Raw genomic sequence first — 21,090 nt, 5'->3', positions numbered from 1 at the left:
CAACACTCAAATGACCGTGAATGTCTCCAAATGGCGCATCTCCCATTTTTACTAGTGTATTCCTTTGGGCTCAGAAAAGTGTCGTGTGGGGTTTTTAACTGAAAAGCACCAATAGAAGGGAAGTCTAGAAGTCTAGCCAAAACTATTGCCCTTTGCTGGTTTGGGGCAAGCGTCATCTTGTGGCATTTGCCTTTCAACTGGTTTCCTAACATTATTTCAGCCCTATAAACTACTCTTGTAGGCTTGCACACATACCTCTCAAGAACAAAGGACAGCAATATGGTACATTTTGGTGCTTTTCATGTATTTTTTAAAAGCCAAAGCCATGAAACATCAAAACCTACATCCAAGCATGTAGCAGCTCATCGAGAAACTTTTATTGACCCTTTGGAAAAGATCTAGCATCTCAACACCAATTCTAACAAAGAAAAAAAATTCCTTTCCTGTACTGTCAGGGTTGTTGTGGCTACTCTTGAGTAACGACCTTCCACATGCTTGTCTTTCAGAAGCTTTTATTAGTGCACATTATTTACAGTGTAACGAGCTGCTGGTTTCATGTCTGCTCACTCCGAATCAGATTCCTGCACTGGCGACCGTCGCGTTCTAGACCAACATAAAAGCCTCGGAACTGTGAAGCGTTTCCCTTTTCTCCGCCTCCTCAATTCCGGTGTCGGGGGGAATGGTCTGCGGGCTGACTGACTCCTGTCCCCTCTTTCTCCCTCCCTCTCTCCCTGCCTATGGAGCAAGGGCTATTGGATGTTGCTAGAGGGCTGGCACTCCCTTTCCGTTTCCTGGCTCTGCCCATCAGACCCTTCGCTCTCGTGGCTGCTCGGAGACGAGCTGCTCCTGATGAGGGGAGGCTGCTCTCTGTAAGCCTTCCCCCTTACATGTACATTTGACTTCACCCCCCACCCCTGCAAGGTATACTCTCCCATTGTCTCCCAAGCAGCCGTGAGTTTCAATTTTTTGAGAGTTCTTTCCACTCTTCCATTTTCCATTTCCTATTCCTGGAAGGGATGGTGGGAGAGCTGCGGGGCGGGCGGGGGGCAACTACTTGTTATGTTGATAGCTTGGCTAGCAGCCGGATAAGGTTTTAACATTTCATTCCTGGGCAGTTGTGTGGCCCTTGTTTTTTATCTGGACTTCAGCACACAGCCACAATCCCAAGAAAAACCACACCCCATGCCCTGTGATTAGGCAGGAGAGAATTCTGCTCCACCAGTGGGAGCATTTATTCTGGGAGCTTTTATCTGGACTTCAGCACACAGCCACAATCCCTAGAAAAACCACCCCTCAGAATTCTGCTGACACCCATGGGAGCTTTTATTCTGAGACTAACTGAAGCAAGGAGGGGTGGAGTGACTGGGAAGGGAAGGGTTAAACCTCCCCTTCCTGCATCTTACAGCCCTAATGAAGATGGGACTACTCCTCTTGCCTAGGAAGTGGTTGCAAGTCAAGGAACTAAAGGTACATCTACCGGTAGTTTGTCCCTAAAAGAACCTTGCAAGAGATTTTAATCAGGTAATGTGTTCTAGGCGAATGGGTGTTCGTTCCTCTTCCTGCCCATTGTCTCTGCTCAAAATGGCCGACCCAAGGAAATTCCCCTCGCTCAGCAGGGCTCAAAAATGCCCCGGGTCTGAAGGTGCAATTTGCAACCCACCTAAAAGAAAGTCTTGTGAAGGGGACTGGAAAAAACAGCAGGCGGGGAAAGATGAGGCCCCCACCACCAACACATGGCTACTCCAACTTCCCCTAGCTTAACCTCTTCTATAAAGCGGGGCGGGGTGGGGGTTTACATGAATTCATGTACTGGTTAATTTCTGGAAACCAAGGAAGATCACATTCCAGGGCGTGCCCTTTTTGTTTTTTAATTAGGGAAGCAGAAATCATTGTTGCACATAAGATGTAAGCTCTTCTTCGGGGAGAAAGGCTGATGAGAACAGTAAAGCCCTAAACAGCCTCGGTCCAGTATACCTGAAGGAGCGTCTCCACCCCCATCATTTTGCCTGGACACTGAGGTCCAGCACTGAGGGCCTTCTGGCAGTTCCCTCGTTGCAAGAAGCCAAGTTGCAGGGAACTAGGCGGAGGGCCTTCTCGGTAGTGGCGCCCGCCCTATGGAACGCCCTCCCATCAAATGTCAAAGAGAAAAACAACTACCAGACTTTTAGAAGACATCTGAAGGCAGCCCTGTTTAGGGAGGCTTTTAATGTTTAATCCATTATTGTATTGTATTTTTCTGTTGGAAGCCGCCCAGAGTGGCTGGGGAAACCCAGCCAGATGGGCGGGGTATAAATAATAAATTATTATTATTATTATAAAAGTTTATTAGTTACTAAAGAGATAGGTTCTCTAGGTAACAGGCTGCTGAATAAAAAAAAAACACACCCCACAAAATAGGAAGTCTGGACACAGCCTGGGCAGGGAAACAAAATGACAACAATTTTGCAATGTAGTTATCTGAAAAATAATTATTGTGGCATATTTGGTACGGAACAGTTAAATGTGTGTGCAAGGTGGGAGATTAAAAGGCCAGAGAAAGCTTGCTCAGAAGCCCCAGTGAGGGCAATGAGCTTCGGGAGACTGACACAACTATGCTGTGCTGCAGGTTAACTCTGTACAGTGCAAATTATTATTATTATTATTATTATTATTATTATTATTAATACCTGGTTGGGTTTCCCTAACCACTCTGGGCGGCTCCCAACAAAATATTAAAAACACGATAAAACATCAAACATTAAAAACTTCCCTAAACAGGGCTGCCTTCAGATGTCTTCTAAGAGTCAGGTAGTTCCTTATCTCCTTGACATCTGATGGGAGGGCGTTCCACGGGGTGGGTGCCACCATCGAGAAGTCCCTCTGCCTGGTTCCCTGTAACCTCGCAGTGAGGGAACCGCCAGAAGGCCCTCGGAGCTAGACCTCAGTGTCCGGGCTGAACGATGGGGGTGGAGACGCTCCTTCAGGTATACTGGGCCAAGGCCCAGTCAGCGCCAACACTTTGAATTGTGCTCAGAAACGTACTGGGAGCCAATGTAGGTCTTTCAGGACCAGTGTTATGTGGTCTCAGTGGCCACTCCCAGTCACCAGTCTAGCTGCTGCATTCTGGATTAATTGTAGTTTCCGGGTCACCTTCAAAGGTAGCCCCACGTAGAGCGCATTGCCATTGTCTTTGGACTGCAATTGCACTCATTAGGTGTTGCTGTTTGGAGGGGGGGTTCAGAGACAGATCACGCTGAAGAGCAACAACAATCAGAAGGTTGTGGGTTTTTTTGCACCACAGCTTCTTACCAGGAGCTCTCAAGTGACCAGCAGCTGCCTCACGAGTCCACCACCCATTCCAGTTTCCAGAGCAGGACACAGAATCGGCAGCCACTGAAGGAGGATAATCCTTCTACCTGAGGCAGCTCAGTGATGTGAGGCACTTTAACCTTCTGAGCATTGCCTTAAGGCAGGCATCCCCAAACTTCGGCCCTCCAGATGTTTGGGACTACAATTCCCATCTTCCCCGACCACTGGTCCTGTTAGCTAGGGATCATGGGAGTTGTAGGCCTAAACATCTGGAGGGCCGCAGTTTGGGGATGCCTGATGTGAGGGATTGTTCTAGCAGTGAGCATTCCCTGACAATCGCAGAAGAGAGGCACCCTGGCTCAGGCAGCATCCTAGAGCCCTTACTGCAACCTCAGACAGGATATCAGGGGGAGGGATCAGGGGAAGTGTCCAGCGGGGAGATGCCTCGCCCTTTTAAGTTCATGCCTGACTTAAGACATTCCAAGGTGCGCAGGCGCAAAGGGCGGAGGGCAGGAATCCCATGCTTACTATGCTGGGGGAGGAGCAGACGCCAGGCATTGGGAGAATCTTCGTCAGACTGATCGGACGTGTATTCTTGATACTGAATCACATGGTAAATATCAGGCAGAATAAAAGCCTTAAAGACAGAATGGCTGTGGTACTAGTTTCTCAGAAGTAGCCAAACAAGGACCGTGACACCTGCCTTAAGGAAACGCGCAATTGGCCAGCGCTGAAACCCGGTCAATTTTTGTGGAGTTTGGGTTGCTGCCCCCTCGCTGCACAGTTTCTGGGAAGCATTTCGTTGTTCCAGGAGGAGGAGGAGGAGGAGGAGGAGGAAATATTGTCTCCAAGCGCTCTGAGTTGTAAAAGCAAATGCAAAAACCCAGCCAACCACCCTCTTAGCTCCAGAGACTTCTGGAACAACATCTCCACACTATGAGAGTAGGCCTGCAATCCCGCCACCCGTTTGCAAGTTGGGGGGGAATAAGGGCCACATAATTCAGGCAGGGCTTCCTTCACAAACGAAAGCAGAATTCAGTAAGCAGGTCTAGCACCTTCCCCTCCCATATTCCCCAGCCAAAGTACGGGGTAGGGGGAACTGGAGTCTCCTTAAAAGTCTTTGGAGTTTGGTTCCTGCACATTTCAAGCTCAGTGATGTATGATACTTGGGACAGCTGCTTGAACCCAAATCCATTAGCTGACTGCTTGCTAATCCCCAAGGACCAGCTGCCTCATCCCATTAGCAGGAAAGCAAGTGAACCGCACTCCTTCAAGCTACTCAGCACGACAGCTTGGAACTGCCGCCCCTGTTCAGAGTCCATGTTTTGCAAAAGGATTTGGAGGGGGGGGGTTGTTCACATTTTACCAGATAATCTGCCCCAGCCAGGTGATACTGGGGCAGCAAAAGCAACATTTGAACACCTCTTCTAATTCCCACTTCGCAAACCACGCAAAGAACGAGGGCTTGTTCACACTTCTGCTCACCCCAGCCGCTTTTTCCAAGGGAAAACACGCTCTTCACTGCTGAATAGCATCCAACATCCATCTGGTTTTCTGCGTATCTTTGTTTGCTCTGATTCAGTGAGAAAGGGCAACATTTTCCCAGGGAAAGCTCTCTGGCCCTGGGACAAGTGGAAGTGTGGATGAGCTCTAATAATTCAGCCAACATTTGAGATATATCACGGAGGCCTGTTGAAAGGCAGGTAGACACTTCAACCCGGACTTCTTCCCTTTCTCACCTGGGGAGGCAAAGATTTTAATACTCCTTCAGACCACACAATACAAGCCACCCTCCTGCAAAGCCCATCTTAAGCAGCACTCTTTGTAACAGGAACCAGTTGGGGCCCAGTCCTTCCAGGCCAGGTAGAAAAGGCCAGTTGCCAGACCAAGAGACAGGGAAGCTGTTCTTACAGGACTCACAACCAACAGCAAACTGCTTAATCTTGGCTTAAGTGGGGTGTGTGGAATTGGCGGTTCCCTCGCTACGAGAAGCTAAGTTACAGGGAACCAGGCAGAGGGCCTTCTTGGTAGTGGCACCCACCCTGTGGAACGCCCTCCCACCAGAGGTCAAAGAGAACAACAATTACCAGACCTTTAGAAGGCATCTTAAGGCAGCCCTGTTTAGGGAAGCTTTTAATGCTTGATGGATTTCTGTATTTTAATGTTTTGTTGGAAGCCGCCCAGAGTGGCTGGGGGAACCCGGCCAGATGGGCAGGGTATAAATAATAAATTGTTGTTGTTGTTGTTGTTGCTATTATTATTATTATTATTATTATTATTCTAAACTTCTAAATCTTCTAAATCTGTTCCAGCCATTCCCCCTGACTTTCTAGAAGAGATTTACATAGTGCACAGGGAGAATAGAGGGTGGGCAAGTTCCACTGCACAGCTAAAACTCCTTACGCTAGCTGAACTTCTTCAGCTTTTATTTCAAAATTTCAAACTGGGGCAATCTGTAGAACAGCAATGTGGAATCTATAGCCCTTCAGATCTTATTGGACTACAGCTCCAGTCATTACTGCTTTTCTGTCATGCTGTCTGCAGCTGAGGCATCGGAATTTAACCACATCTGGAGGTCCACAAGTCTCTAGTCATGTTTTAGAACATAGCAGAAAGGTTCTGGAATATCTGGAGCAGAATATCTGTCTGTCCGGAACACAATAGGGAAGTCAACTGCTTTAGTCATCTATTTCAGAAAAAGCCTCCTGCTACATGCAAGGAATTCCACAAATAATTGAGAACTGGGCCTTAACATACGGTATATTTATGAAAACTCCAGTATACCAAACTGCATTAAAAAAAAAGAATTATAAGTTGATACGGACCTGGGGGCTAGTGTGTGCAGCAAAATTCACGCCTGCTGGTGAAGACAAAGGAACGGGATGCGATCCCATAGAGGACGTGAGCACTCTGTACGGAGAGCTCATTGTATTAACTGAGTTCATAGGCGAAGAGAGAGTCCTTGAAGCACTGAGGGGAGACTCAAGATAGTTGGACGTGCCATCTAAGGAATTCCCTGTGGGAAGGCCCGATCCCAGATTTCCAGGTGCAGAATTGCTGTGAACTGGAGAATCTGAAATAAAAGGAGAGACTCCATGAAGGTGGGTGACAAAAAGGTAAATGCAGAGCACTTTGGAGGAGGCAGCGCAACTACTAATCCTGCAAAAGATTCCCAAACAGCAGCAACTGCACGCCAGCTTTCACCTAACTACAGCTTAAACGCATAGCTTTTACCATTCTTTCTGTGTGTCTGAATTCAAAACTGCAAACTCTTCCAGCTGTCTCTCTGTCCTTTTCTGTCCTTTTCTCTCTGTCCTCTCTGTCCTTTTCGGACACACTTACCTTTCCCCCCACTCTTTCCAGGCACACGTCTGCTCTTTAAAGCTCCATGTCCAAGTGCTCTCTCTCTCTCTTTCTCACCCCAGAGCTTTCCCCACGAAAACCTGCTCTTTAAATCTGAAGCACAGCAAACAGCAATTCAGGTTTTCTGGGGGTTCCCATTTGCTCCGATTCAGCGTTAAAGAGCGAGTTTTCACAGGGAAAGCTCTGGAGCAAAAAAAAAAAAAGCTTTAAGTGCAGACTATGCGCCTGGAAAGTGCAAAGGAAAGGTAAGTCTGGATAAGTCCTTCCTTCCCCCTGCCCCCCCAACAAAAAAAGACACTTTGCAAGGACTGTACAAAACAGTTGCCATGCAGAAGTCACTTTTTTTTTAAAAAGATGAGTTTCTTGTGGTGCATGTGTCCTCACGAGTCATTTGTGCACCATGGCTCATCGTGAAGATAATGCTATTTTCTACCTCTAAAAACCAGTCACCATTAAACAGGTTTATCAGATAAGGAGGATTTGATCAGTTTTCTATCGTTCACTATTGCTGGTTATCTGCAAACTTCACTGAGGAAGAATTTCCACCAAAGTGCAGCTGTAAAAATGGCAGCCACTCTCCCCTCCAATGCCAAGTAGCACCTTGGGGAAAGAGGAGGATTGCCAGCTAGAAAACAATGTGAGAGGCGAGGGTTATATCCACCACTACTCCCCTTCAGTTCAGTCTCAATCTCAGTGGTGCCTATGGCTTCAAAGGTTTAAAACAAGCATCTTAATTGGAGTCGCCAAGTTAAGAGAGAGCACCCTGTGAAGTTTGCAGAACCCTGCGAACATCAGTTTATTACAAAGAAGCATTGCTGCGTGTAACAGCCCAAATGGTGAAAATAACAGGGCTCTCTGAAAGGCCATTGTGGTCCGATTCCTTTGCCATTCCATGCCTAGTGGGAGAGCTGATTCAAAGGGAGAAAGACAGACAGACAGACAAGGACCTTTTCCATTCCAGGCGCAGAGTTAAACCTGAAACGGGTTGATCGCAGGAGAATCCGGACTCCATTGACTCTGACAAATCTCTTTAACGTTATTCAAGAAGCTGACCTTTTGTTATCTCTTATCCTGCATCTTCCCTTTGAATCAGATTTGACTGCTACTTCAGGTAAAATAACAAACGCTGTCACAGGAACCATCTTTGCAATAAATAAATATTGAAGTTGCAGGGGAAGGGGGGGGGGAGAGGCAAAACGGGCTGGCGTGGAGCCGCAGCAACTTTGTGGCAGCTACAGATAGCAAGTCCTGACCTTTCTGCTGAGCAACTTCACCTCTGCAGACCAAACTAGACAACATGCTAGATGTGTAATTGTATTTAATATGCCTAGCTCCCCTCCCCTCCTTTCCAGGGCAGGACACAGGCCTTTATGTTCGGGGGGGGGGGGGGAGATGAATTTCAATAGGGAGGAATCTAAGGTTCAGCACTTAGGCATGAAGAACCAGTGGCACAAACATAAAATGCGAGACACCTGGATTACCAGTGGTACATGTGAAAAGGATCTAGGGCTCTTAGTAGACCACAAGCTTAACATGAGCCAACAGTGTGATGCAGCAGCAAAAAAAGCTAATGCTATTCTAGGCTGCATCAACAGAAGTCTAGGGACGAAATAGTCTAGGGAACTATTCTGCCTTGGTCAGAGCACACCTGGAATACTGCGTCCAGTTCTGGGGGCACCACAATTTAAGAAGGATGTTGACCAGCTAGAACATGTGCAGAGGAAGGCAACCAAAATGATCAAGGTTCTGGAAACGATTGAGGGAAAAGAGGAGACTGAGAGTGGATATGACAGCCATCTTCAAATATCTAAAGGGCTGTCATGTGGAAGATGGAGGAAGCTTGTTTTCTCTTGCTCTGGAGGGTAGGACACAAACCAATGGATTCAAGTTACAAGAAAGGAGATCCCGACTAAACATCAGGAAGAACTTTCAGCCAGTAACAGCTGTTTGACAGCGGAATAGACTCCCTGGAGAGGATGTGGATTCTACTTCCTTGGAGGTTTTTAAGCAGAGGTTGGATGGTCAAATGTCAAGTATGCTTCAGTTGAGATTCCTGCATTGCAAGGTGGGGTCCCTTCCAGCTCTACAATTCCATGATTCTATTAGCTTTCAAGAGGTTTGCACTGAGAGGAGGAGCAATTTTGAAAACAGCACCCTCTCCTCAGAAAAGATCTTGCGTAGTCTTAATAAAACGCGAGTGTCCCTCTGAATTCCTCAGATGTTTTGCCTGAGAAGGAAACCCAAAGTTTCCTTTAAATTTCTCCTTATGCAAAATGCAGCAATACATCAATGTGCAGAACTCTGAGGAAGTTTTCTATCCTTATGGAAGTCTTTTGTTTAAGAATGACTAGACTTCATACCAGGAGAGCCACCCTCCACTCACACATCCAACGACACACACACACACACACACACACACACACACACACACACACAATTAATACAAACCTACCGTATCTAACTGGCCACTGGCCAGACAAAAACAAAACTGATCCCCACAACCCCAATGCACTTTTTTTTCATTAATTTTTCACTTCTGCATCCAGGCATTTGCTGTTTCACGTTCCCTAGACTTTTGCCCCAAATGGAGCCAAACCCACCCACATTATATGCAGTTCTCCATTTTCCATCCAGACATTCTCCAGCCTGGATACATACTTGTGTGAATACCAGTTCAACAGGCAAATTTAACAACTCTACATCTAGCCCCCCAACAAGGAAAAATACTATACTCTCCACGCAGAAATATCTCCATAATCTCCCAATTTGTGCAAGTCTCCCTTACCCCAAAGATCCCTTTTCCTGAGGGCAGCAGGTCCCCTTTGATCCTGCACAAGTGCTGCCGATGAACACAGAGTGCCCCAAAAGCCTAGTCGTCTTTGCCAAGCTTTGCAGAAGGGCATGGAGGGGGTGTGTGACCAAGACAGGGAGGTGGGGATTGTGGGTGCAGCAGCAAACAGCATCTTGGGTTTCCTCTCACTGCTGCCACAAGATTGCTGTGAAAAACCTGGGGGAAGGGAATGGGACTGAAAAGAGGGCAGAGAAACTACTGGGCCGGTTAGAAAGGATTCAAGGGCCAGATCCAGCCCATGGGTCACCAGCTTCCCATCCCTCTTAGAAGAATCAATTCTCTTTATAAATATTGTTGCACAGCACCCCATTCTCTAAGTAGCAAAGATTCCAGGGGTCCAGGCAGTTACCCAGGGTTCGCGATTGGAGACTGTGGTGTCTTTATGATATATGGTTTATTTACACATATATGCAGCCTGAGCCTATGATGGAGGGACTTCCAGCATTGACACCCCAATATGTTCTTGTTTCTCCCCTAGCCACAGCAGTCTTGGAGCCAAAAAGACACCAGTCATGGCTCGGCTTCACTCCAGCTTGCCGAGTTTTACAAATTGCAACTGTTTTCCTCCAGCTCACATCATCCCCAACTACAACCCTAAACTCTCCAATTTGCTTTTTCTCTGCTAATCATCCTAAAGCGGAGGGAAGAGCACAAAGTCTTGCCTAATGGCCCATTAGCTTCCCTTTGCCTTTGATTAATAGCTGGCCTCCCAGGCCATTCCCTGAACAACGGAAGGCAGTTTGGCTAGTATTTTAACGTTTTGCTAAACCCATGTCTGACAGCTCCAAGAATTGATTAAATTCTAACACCTATCAGACCCAGGAATTTAGGGAAATTGGGCACCCACAAACCCCGGCACCCACAAATCATCACAATGAGATATGTCGAACTGCAATTATATGCATGCACAAAGGCTTCACAGATTCAACACAGAAAAAGCAGCAGAGGAAGGCGCTGAAACAAGAGTAAACAGGGAATATGCTATTGTTTCATTTAAATGTTTTTCAGTTTTATACATTTCACTAACTTTACAATCATTTTAACATTTCAGAACTTGACTTCCTTCTCCCCTCTTTCTGCAGCTCCTTAAATATATTTTTTAATATCTTCTCCATATCTGAATTACCGTAACTTAATTTGCTCATTTATTCATCTACTTTAAATATTGATAAATGTAAAGGGGCCCCTGACCATCAGGTCCAGTCGTGTCCGACTCTGGGGTTGCGTCGCTCATCTCGCTCTATAGGCCGGGTCATGTGGCCAGCATGACAAAGACGCTTCTGGCAAACCAGAGCAGCACAGGAGCTGGGACCGAGCAACGGGAGCTCGAACCGCCGACCTTCTGATCAGCAAGCCCTAGACTCTGTGGTTTAACCCACAGCGCCACCTGGGTCCCTACTTTAAATATATATATTTAAATATATACTCTTATAAAACTGCAGGTTATTACAATAATCCTGCCAATTTTCTTATCTGTTTACAGTTTATCTGTAAATATTCAAGGAATCATTTCCATCCTTTTATAAAAAGTTTGTTATCTTGATTTCATGTTTTTCTGGAAAGTTTCGCCATTTCTGCATATGGGAATATACTATTGTTTCCAGTTACATGAGCTGAACAAAACCTTCCTAGAAAAGATGGGTTTTGAGGAAGGATTTGAAGGGCCTAGCATGACGTGGGTATTTGGGAGACAATTCCAAGCACAGGGCTGCAACTAAGGGCAGATTCATTTGAGGGAGATGAAAGGTGATGCTACTCAGAGTGGCATGTTAGCAGCCAGAGAGAAGACAACCACGGCACTACTCTAAGGATTAACAGAGGTGTGCTTTGGGAACCTTATTGGAGAATGGAGCTTCAGTTCGGTTGGAAGCCGCCCAGAGTGGCTGGGGAAACCAAGGGCTGGGGGGGAAAGCAAGGGCTGAGGCGCTAAAGAAAGCTAGATCATAGGCTGAGGCGCTAAAGAAAGCGCCTCAGCCCTTGCTCCCCCCCCCCCGCAGGGCCAATTGCAGTCATCAGCAGTCGTTAACAGCCATCAACAGGTTTACCACTCCCATCAGCCCATCACCCATTCCCACCCACCCCCACCCTCTGAATATACATAAGGGTCTGGTGGATTCTGTTTCAGTGTATCTGACGAAGTGTGCATGCACACGAAAGCTCATACCCAAATAAAAACTTAGTTGGTCTTTAAGGTACTACTGAAGGAATTTTTTTATTTTGCTTCGACTCAGACCAACACGGCTACCCACCTGTAACTTCTCTTGGGAACCATTGTTCTGGGAGTGGGATAGTAATCACCAGTGGAAATTATGTTGGAGCTCACCAACCCCACTTCCAAGAACTATAGTTCTCAAAAGAAAAGAGACTGTCATGTGGCTATATTACCCCTTATGTTCCATTTAACTGCATGCCTTGCAATGTCAACGTGCTCCTTGTAGTTACTGCAATGTATCTAAAACAAACCACAGGTAGAGAAAGACCTTTCTATTAAATAAGAATTCTCTTGGAATGTTTGCTTGGCAGATAACGATGTTGTTATCCTGAGAGCGAACAGAAGCCCTCTTCACCATCCACAGCAGCAGCCCAGAGGAACTGAAATCTAGTCTTTGCAGAAGACTCCAGCACACATGACATTTAAAAACGGGCTATCACATTCTTAGTACCTGTCAAGTAATGCAACGTGACAGATGAATCCGGTTCCTGGTGCACTGCATCAGCACAAAAGGGGGGGAGAGTTTCTCTCACTAAATCAAGATTCGTTTCACTTCCTGTCTTGCATTTCATGGGGACAAACTTTTAAATTCCCATCTGTGAATGGGAATTTAATGGGCTCCGGAGAGGCTTGGTCTCAGCACTGTGCTATTATTGCACACCCTTAATCACAAATTGCACACAAACATGCACATGCATTCTACTGTAGAGACGCATGTAACAATATATTTAGCTCAGAGTCAAAGGGCATCACATGGAGATTCCACATACATGGGGTTAACTGGGTAATTAGCACCCAAGTAAAGGCATTAGACCAGAGCTTGGAATGAAAGAACTGTTGGATTTTTTGAATAGTCAAGTTACTTTAGAGCCGGTCTAATGTAAATACTGTCTGTTTAAGAGAAACAGGTACCGGCGTTTCTGTTAATTGCTCACAGGCGTGGGCTCTGCTTCTTATATAAAAGGCTCTGCCAGAAAGCCTTCTGTATCTCTGTATCTGTATGGCGTGTATGGCCTTCTGTATCTGTATGGCGTGCTATGGTCCATGGGGTCACGAAGAGTCGGACACGACTAAACGACTAATCAACAACAACATCTCTTAGATAGATCTTTCAGTTTGATTCATCTCTAAGTAGATCACTCTCTCAGTTGTTCTCAGTTTAAGAGATTCCTTAGTTGAATCTTAGTATGATTGCTTAGTTATAATGCTAGAATGCTGTTAATTCTCGGGTAGTTTAATGGGAGGTTTGTGGGAGGTTTGGAATGTGGGAGAAAGCATTTATCTTTAGTTTAAAGTCTCTTTAGATTCAGTTTGTTTTTCAGTTAAAGAAACCCAACCATTTGTATTTTCATCTGCATACTTTTACAAGTGTGCAGCTAGTAAGGGGTTTCATATAAGGGAGATAATTCCCTACACTCTTGGTGGTGTTTTCTTAGCCAGGTCAACTTCTGACTGCGTATACTCTGTGTGAAGCGTACTTTAAAGGGCCGCTGTAAAACTGGGATATATGATTTAGGTTAAGCAGGTTTCAATATCCAGTTTTCTCCAATATTATTCTTATCATATATATATTATTTTCCAATAAGAACATACAGTTTGCTGTTTGTTTGTTTGTTTGTTTGTTTGTTTGTTTTTACACACAGGTTGTTATAGAATGAAAAAGGGTTGGTTAAACAAACACCTGAGGCAGTGTGAGATAGGCTAAGCTACTTCTAGCCGGGGGGGCAGGGGGGCAACTGCCCCCACCCCCAATCAAGTAAAACCATAAAAATACAGTGGTACCTCAGTTCTTGAACATAATCCATTCCAGAAGATTGTTCGACTTCTGAAACGTTCGAAAACCGAGGTGCAAAGGGGGGTCTGCAAAATCCATTGAGAAAATTGAAAAACACGCAGCGGAAGCTGTTCGACTTCCGAGGCGCGTTCGAAAAGGGAAGCATCTATTTCTGGGTTTTCAGCCTTCGGGTTCTAAAACGTTCGTCAGTGGAGACATTCGAGAAGCAAAGTACTTAAATAAGTGGCCAATCACGTCCGTCAGTTCTGGCCCCACACAACAGAAGTCCTGCCCCCTCAACCAAGTCCTGCCCCCCCCCCCCCCGCAACAAAAGTTCTGGCTGCCCAAATACGGAGAAAAAAGGGCAATGAAAGATGTAAGATAAGCAAGCAGAACTTAATTTTTGTAAGGAGAGGAATTTGGTAAACATGATTAAACTCAGAAAGAGGCAGGAACAGGCAAGGTTGAAGAAGTTAAGAGAAGCACCAATATCACCTCTCCCAGAGTCTGAGAGAAGAGTCAAAAGACCAACCTTGGTACAAACTTTCTTGAAAGTCCTTCAGATGCTACCTCTGTGGAGCCAAGGCTGGCTCAGCTCTGCAGGCTTCCTTAAATGGAGTTAGGAAGGGAATCCTTTGGGGAGGTGTGCCTTCGGAACGAATGCTAACTAAACCAACAAAGATGGAGGAGGAAAAGACATCCTGGAATCAGGGAAGGAAGGGAACCAAAGGGGATGGTAGCAGTTGGAACGAAGTAATCATCCTTTGAAATCCACCCATGACTAAACCTAACCAGGGAACCTACTTATTGGTTAAATCGTCACTGGAGGATTACAAACTAAAACAGGGCCCTGATGAGCATTTGAGTTGCCCTGGGTGTGGAATGAATAGGGAGAGGCTGAGTTCTTGCGTATACTCATGGATACTCATGGATGGTGGCTTGTGTCACATTAGATCTCATCAAATATTATTAGGTGCATTGTTATTATTTTTTGATAACATTTTATTAATTTTCCAAAAAAATAACAAAAATAAAAAACAATAATAATATTCGCATTTAACAATTTTTAAACCATAAATCTTAATTGGCTTCCCTCCTCTCCCCTTCCTGGTTCCATTAGGTAAAGGTAAAGGGGCCCCTGGCCATCAGGTCCAGTCGTGTCCGACTCTGGGGTTGCGACGCTCATCTCGCTCTATAGGCCGAGGAAGCCAGCGTTTGTCCACAGACAGCTTCCAGGTCATGTGGCCAGCATGACATAGCCACTTCTGGCGAACCAGAGCAGCGCACGGAAACGCCGTTTACCTTCCCGCCGGAGCGGTCCCTATTTATCTACTTGCACTTTGATGTGCTTTCGAACTGCTAGGTGGGCAGGAGCAACGGGAGCTCACCCCATTGCAGGGATTCGAACCACTGACCTTCTGATCAGCAGGCCCTTAGACTCTGTGGTTTAACCCACAGCGCTACCCTTATTCACACATGTCCTTAAAATCTTATATTCTTAACAATCTGATTTTTAAACCTTATTCGTCTTATTACAAGTGACTTTTAAAAGTTCAACTCATGTAAAAACCTATACACAAAGCTTGCAAACATTTCCCTTATTAAATCCCTTATTTAAACATTTCCCTTATTAAAAAAGAAAGAAACCAATGTCTTTTTCGAAAGCACGTCAAAGCGAAAGTAGATAAATAGGTACCGCTACAGCGGGAAGGTAAACGGCGTTTCCGTGCGCTGCTCTGATTCGCCAGAAGCGGCTTTGTCATGCTGGCCACATGACCTGGAAGCTGTACGTCGGCTCCCTTGGCCAATAATGCGAGATGAGTGCCGCAACCCCAGATTCGGTCATGACTGGACCTAATGGTCAGGGGTCCCTTTACCTTTACCTTTAAGTTAGCAAAAATGTATAAGACAGGTACAAATATCTGCTGGATATGTAAAGAAAAATAAGGCACCCTTTATCATATGTGGTGGTCTTGTAAGGTAATAAAAGCATTCTGGGAAATGATATATAATGAATTGGGGGGGGGAAATGTTTTATTTAAAATAAAAAATAAAAAATCAGAGGCTTTTCTAGGAATTGTAGCTGATATTCCAAAGGAGTAGAATGTGGATGTAGCCTATCTTGATTTCAGCAAAGCCTTTGACAAGGTGTCCCATGATATTCTTATAAAGAAGTTGGTAAAATGTGGGCTAGACAAGGCTACCATTCAGTGGATTTGTAACTGGCTGGCTGACCGAACCCAAAGGGTGCTCATCAATGGCTCCTCTTCATCCTGGAGAGAAGTGACTAGTGGGGTGCCACAGGGTTCTGTCTTGGGCCCAGTCTTATTCAACATATTTATCAATGATTTGGATGATGGGCTTGAGGGCATCCTGATCAAGTTTGCAGATGATACCAAATTGGGATGGGTGGCTAATACCCCAGAGGACAGGATCATACTTCAAAATGACTTTAACAGATTAGACAACTGGGCCAAAGCAAACAAGATGAATTTTAACAGGGAGAAATGTAAGTTACTACACTTGGGCAAAAAAATGAAAGGCACAAATACAGGATGGGTGACACCTGGCTTGAGAGCAGTACATGTGAAAAGGATCTAGGAGTCTTGGTAGACCACAAACTTGACATGAGTCAGCAGTGTGATGCAGCAGCTAAAAAAGCCAATGCAATTCTGGGCTGCATCAATACGAGTATAGCATCTAGATCAAGGGAAGTAATAGTACCACTGTATTCTGCTCTGGTCAGACCTCACCTGGAGTACTGTGTCCAGTTCTGGGCACCACAGTTCAAGAAGGATACTGACAAGCTGGAACGTGTCCAGAAGAGGGCAACCAAAATGGTCAAAGGCCTGGAAACGATGCCTTATGAGGAACGGCTTAGGGAGCTGGGTATGTTTAGCCTGGAGAAGAGAAGGTTAAGGGGTGATATGATAGCCATGTTCAAATATATAAAAGGATAGAGGAGGGTGAAAGGTTGTTTTCTGCTGCTCCAGAGAAGCGGACACGGAGCAATGGATTCAAACTACAAGAAAGAAGATTCCACCTAAACATTAGGAAGAACTTCCTGACAGTAAGAGCTGTTTGGCAGTGGAATTTGCTGCCAAGGAGTATGGTGGAGTCTCTTTCTTTGGAGGTCTTCAAGCAGAAGCTTGACGGCCATATGTCAAGAATGCTTTGATGGTATTTCCTGCTTGGCAGGGGGTTGGACTGGATGGCCCTTGTGGTCTCTTCCAACTCTATGATTCTATGATTCTATGGTAGTGCTCTAAGTGGGGACGTGGGTGACTTTGTGGTTTTTGCTCTAGTGTAAGAAGTTCTCATTGGATCAGCAGAGGAGGCGACCCTGTTGGTGGTGCCAGCAACAGGGGTTGCCTGCTCATAGCTGTCAAGTTTTCCCTTTTCTCGTGAGGAAGCCTATTCAGCATAATGGAATTTCCCTTTAAAAAAGGGAGAACTTGACAGCTATGTGCCTGCTGTGTGGTGATCTGGACAAACACGAACCCCTGTGTTGCAAAATGTGACAATCTACAAAAATGCAAACTCAACACGCTGCCTAATGACTGTTAGTAAATATATCATCGGTATGATGTCATTCAAAATATACGAATAAGCCATTTCAAAACAATATATATATCATACAACACATCTCACAAAATATGCAAGTAACTGCAAGTTGCTATATGTATCGAGAGTCAAACAAAGATTCAAACAACCAATGAATAGCGAGGAACGCCAAACTGTCTCTCAAAGGAAGACATCTCACAAAAGTCTCAAAGGAAGATGTCTCTCCGAAGTCTCCAAAGGACAGTGCATCCAGAATAGTTCAATGACATCATACCGATTATATATTTGCTAACAGTTATTAGCCAGCGTTGCCTTTGTCCATGGAGTTTTCTTGGCAGGGATACTGGAGTGGCTTGCCAGTTCCTTCTCCAGGTGGATCACGTTTAGTCAAAACTCTCCACTATGACCTGTCCATCTTGGGTGGCCCTGCATGGCATAGCTCATAGCTTCTCTGAGTTATTCAAGCCCCTTCGCCACAACAAGGCATTGATCCATGAAGCTGAGGCTCCAATACTTTGACCACCTCATGAGAAGAGAAGACTCCCTGCAAAAGACCCTGATGTTGGGAAAGATTGAGGGCACTAGGAGAAGGGGACGACAGAGAACGAGATGGTTGGACAGTGTTCTCGAAGCTACGAACATGAGTTTGACCAAACTGCGGGAGGCAGTGGAAGACAGGAGTGCCTGGCGTGCTATGGTCCATGGGGTCACAAAGAGTCGGACACGACTAAACGACTAAACAACAACAACAATTAGCCAGCGTTTTGCGTTTGCATTTTTGTAGTGTGTGGTGTTATGGAGCAGGGCCTTATCTGTAATGGCACCCCAGTGGTGGAACTCCTTCCTCTTGGAGGCAATAGTGCCCCCCCCACAAGTCACCTCTTGAAGGCAAATTTATTCATTCAAGGCCAAAAGTGACAATCAAAACTTACTGAGAGGACTGTTGCGAGCCCGTTGCATAAGAGGTTTTATGAACTTTAAAGATTGCTTGCATGGCGTTTATATATTTTCATTATTCCATATAGGATTTTATGCAGTGTTATATACCACCCTGTGATCATCAAATGAAGGGTGGTCTAGAAATAAAATAATAATTCACATGCAGGTAGATGCAGATTAATACCAAGGCTTCAAGGAGCTTGCCGGGTCTCACGCCGCAGCTGCCAATATGTACAGTATATTGAAATTTAAATAAAACACTTTTTTTTTGTAGGGCAGTCGTATTACTCTTAACTTTTTTTTTTTAGGCAAAAGAACCACCACCCTCTTAACTTTTATTTCTGTGGAGAGCAGCTTAAAGGGTGAACGCAGCATACAACCAAGCAGTCGAGAGCCTTCAGCAAGACGGCAGCGGTCAGCAAACTTTTTCAGCAGGGGGCCAGTCCACTGTCCCTCAGACCTTGTGCGGGGCCGGACTATGTTTTGGAAAAAAAATGAACGAATTCCTATGCCCACAAAATAACCCAGAGACGCATTTTAAATAAAAGGACACATTCTACTCATGTAAAAACACCAGACAGGCCCCACAAATAACCCAGAGGTGCTTTTAAATAAAAGGACACGTTCTACTCATGTAAAAACATGCTGATTCCCGGACCTTCCAGGGGCCAGATTTAGAAGGCGATTGGGCCGCATCCGGCCCCCGGGCCTTAGTTTGGGGACCCTGACGTAAACAGTAGAGGTTTTCCCAAGTGATGTCCTTATTTTTATCTGCTAAATGTCAGAATCGAAGCTGTAAATCCATCTATAAAAGTGTGAAGGCTGACAAAAAGAGTGCGCCACGCTGCACATGGGAGGGAGGGGGACACACAGTAAGGAATGTTTGCACATAAGAAGAGGAAGAGCAGGTTATGAAGGCTATCACAGCCTCTCTAAGCAGACGTAAGGTTGATAAATGACTCCGGTTTCTCATAGTACACAATTGCCTCCATTTTTATCCAAGCTTCGATGTTTCAACTACACATCACATGCAAGAGTGTGCAAGGAAAGCCCAGTGACCCATTTACTTGCTGCAGAGCCGCGTTGGGAAGGGAGAATTTGGAGAGGAAAAGCAAGGGGCCGGGCGATCGCTTAACTCTTCCAACCCCCCACTTCTTTTTCATAACTAGCAAACTACTCGAATAATAGTACGCAAATTATACCGACCTGATCTGAGGAACTGAAAAAGCCAGCTCTTTCACAGGCCGTCACTGTTTATGCTCCGAAAGCATCCTCCGACTTCCACATTTCTTTCGGTTTCATTGAGAACGGCGGCTGGTCTTTCTACCGTCACGCAGATGGAGTTTGGGCTTCATTTCAGACCTGCTCATTGGCTTCAGTCTAGACTCACAATCCTATTTTGATTCAAGCTGCCATGCCCCATGAAACCTCACCATTGCCTGTGCCCTGGAGACACTTAGGTAAGTATGCTACATGGTCCACTGTCCCCTCCAATCACCAGGTTGTAGGACCTCAGCGTTAGAGTAGAACAAGGAGAGTTCAGTTCAGTTTCAATGCCAAATAGCTTTATTGCTATTTTGCTAGAGAAAAAGAAGTGCCCGGAATTCATTCATGCCTCTGCCTTGTTGCACACTATCCCAATCTCTGAGTGGTGCAAGATTCCAGGGGTCTGAGCCACTTGGGTTTCCTCAGAATGAGGGACAGTGGAGACTGTGTCGTCTTTGGGATACGTATATGGTTTATTTGCCCATAGCTACAACCTGAGTCTCATGGCGCTGTGGGTTAAACCACAGAGTCTAGGGCTTGCTGATCGGAAGGTCAGCGGTTCGAATCCCTGCAACGGGGTGAGCTCCCATTGCTCGGTCCCAGCTCCTGCCCACCTAGCAGTTCGAAAGCACATCAAAGTGCAAGTAGATAAATAGGGACCGCTCCGGCGGGAAGGTAAACAGCGTTTCCGTGCGCTGCTCTGGTTCTGAACAAAGATATACCGGTTAAGTACAGGGAGATTTTCTTATATGCCTCAGCAGCCGCTCGACTGCTAATTGCGGGCAGGTGGAAAGGGGACACCGTCCCAACTGTCAATGAGTGGCAAAATAAATTGTCAGATATGGTAAACTTGGCCCAATTAACAGATAACCTAAGGGGAACTACCAAACAGTTGTCTGCAAAAAAATGGGAGGTGTTTAGGAGATATATACAAGAGAGAAATAATTATAACGTAATTTCCATGGCAGCCATAGAATGACCGGCTTTGTATTAGAGAGTATAAGATTTGTGGGTATGATTGGATTCAGTGATGTACAAAAGAAATTATAAGAAGACGAAGAGGAAAGTATGTGCTTTGCAAAAAAAGATGAGAAGCACTACGGGAGGTGATGGGAAGTCAACACCACAACAACAGTATAAATAATTTTGTTATTTTTGTGTTTGAAGGTTAATTGTTAGTCGAGTTAAGATTCTCGGATTTATTGTATTATTTGTTTTAAATGTTTGGCGTGTTTGTTTTTGGTTTAAACTTCAATAAAATTTTAAAATGCAAAAAAAAAGAAGAAGAAGCAGCTTTGTCATGCTGGCCACATGACCTGGAAGCTCTATGCCAGCTCCCTCGGCCAATAACGCGAGATGAGCGCCGCAACCCCAGAGTCGGTCACGACTGGACCTAATGGTCAGGGGTCCCTTTACCTTTACCTACAACCTGAGTCTATGATGGAGGGGGCTGACAGTATTAACACCCCAAGAAGGTCATGCTTCTCCCATAACTACAGCCTCGGATTCAATGACACCCTGTGCAGAGCCAAAATTCAGTGCTCCCCGCCCCCCGCCCTCTGTTCTACCCATGCACTATGTCATAATGGCAATGGCCTGTGGTGCCCCACTTGGCTCAGCACCCAAGTTTGGGGGAAGCTGTCACGCTGCCCTAAATATGCGTCTGCCAGTATCGGACATGAACAGGGTTGCTGTAGGTCTGGGAAATCCTGGACATCCTCTTTTTGGGAGCCAACATCCCCGTTCAGGTGGGTTTTTACATTTTAAAGGAAATGTCTGGTTTTTTTGGGGGGGGTAGTATTTATTTATTTAGGGGGTTGGCTTGGGTGCAAG

At 45.5% G+C, this 21,090-nt stretch overlaps 1 protein-coding gene across 3 annotated transcripts in view; it reads right to left on the bottom strand.

Annotated features, from left to right (window-relative positions):
• The window catches only part of RXRG (retinoid X receptor gamma), an 81,421-nt gene that overhangs the window by 26,384 nt on the left and 33,947 nt on the right, over nucleotides 1-21,090 (bottom strand). For all 3 annotated transcript variants that reach the window (XM_035123681.3, XM_035123682.3, XM_060276636.2), the window contains one exon: nucleotides 6,114-6,361. In XM_035123681.3, coding sequence (XP_034979572.2) covers nucleotides 6,114-6,361 — 248 coding nt within the window. The remainder of the gene's footprint in view (nucleotides 1-6,113; nucleotides 6,362-21,090) is intronic.

The sequence above is a fragment of the Zootoca vivipara genome, chromosome 7, assembly GCF_965207765.1.
Source record: "Zootoca vivipara chromosome 7, rZooViv2.hap1.1, whole genome shotgun sequence".
NCBI lineage: Eukaryota > Metazoa > Chordata > Lepidosauria > Squamata > Lacertidae > Zootoca > Zootoca vivipara.
Note: the sequence above shows the minus strand (reverse complement) of the source record. Positions and strands in the feature narration are given on the sequence as shown.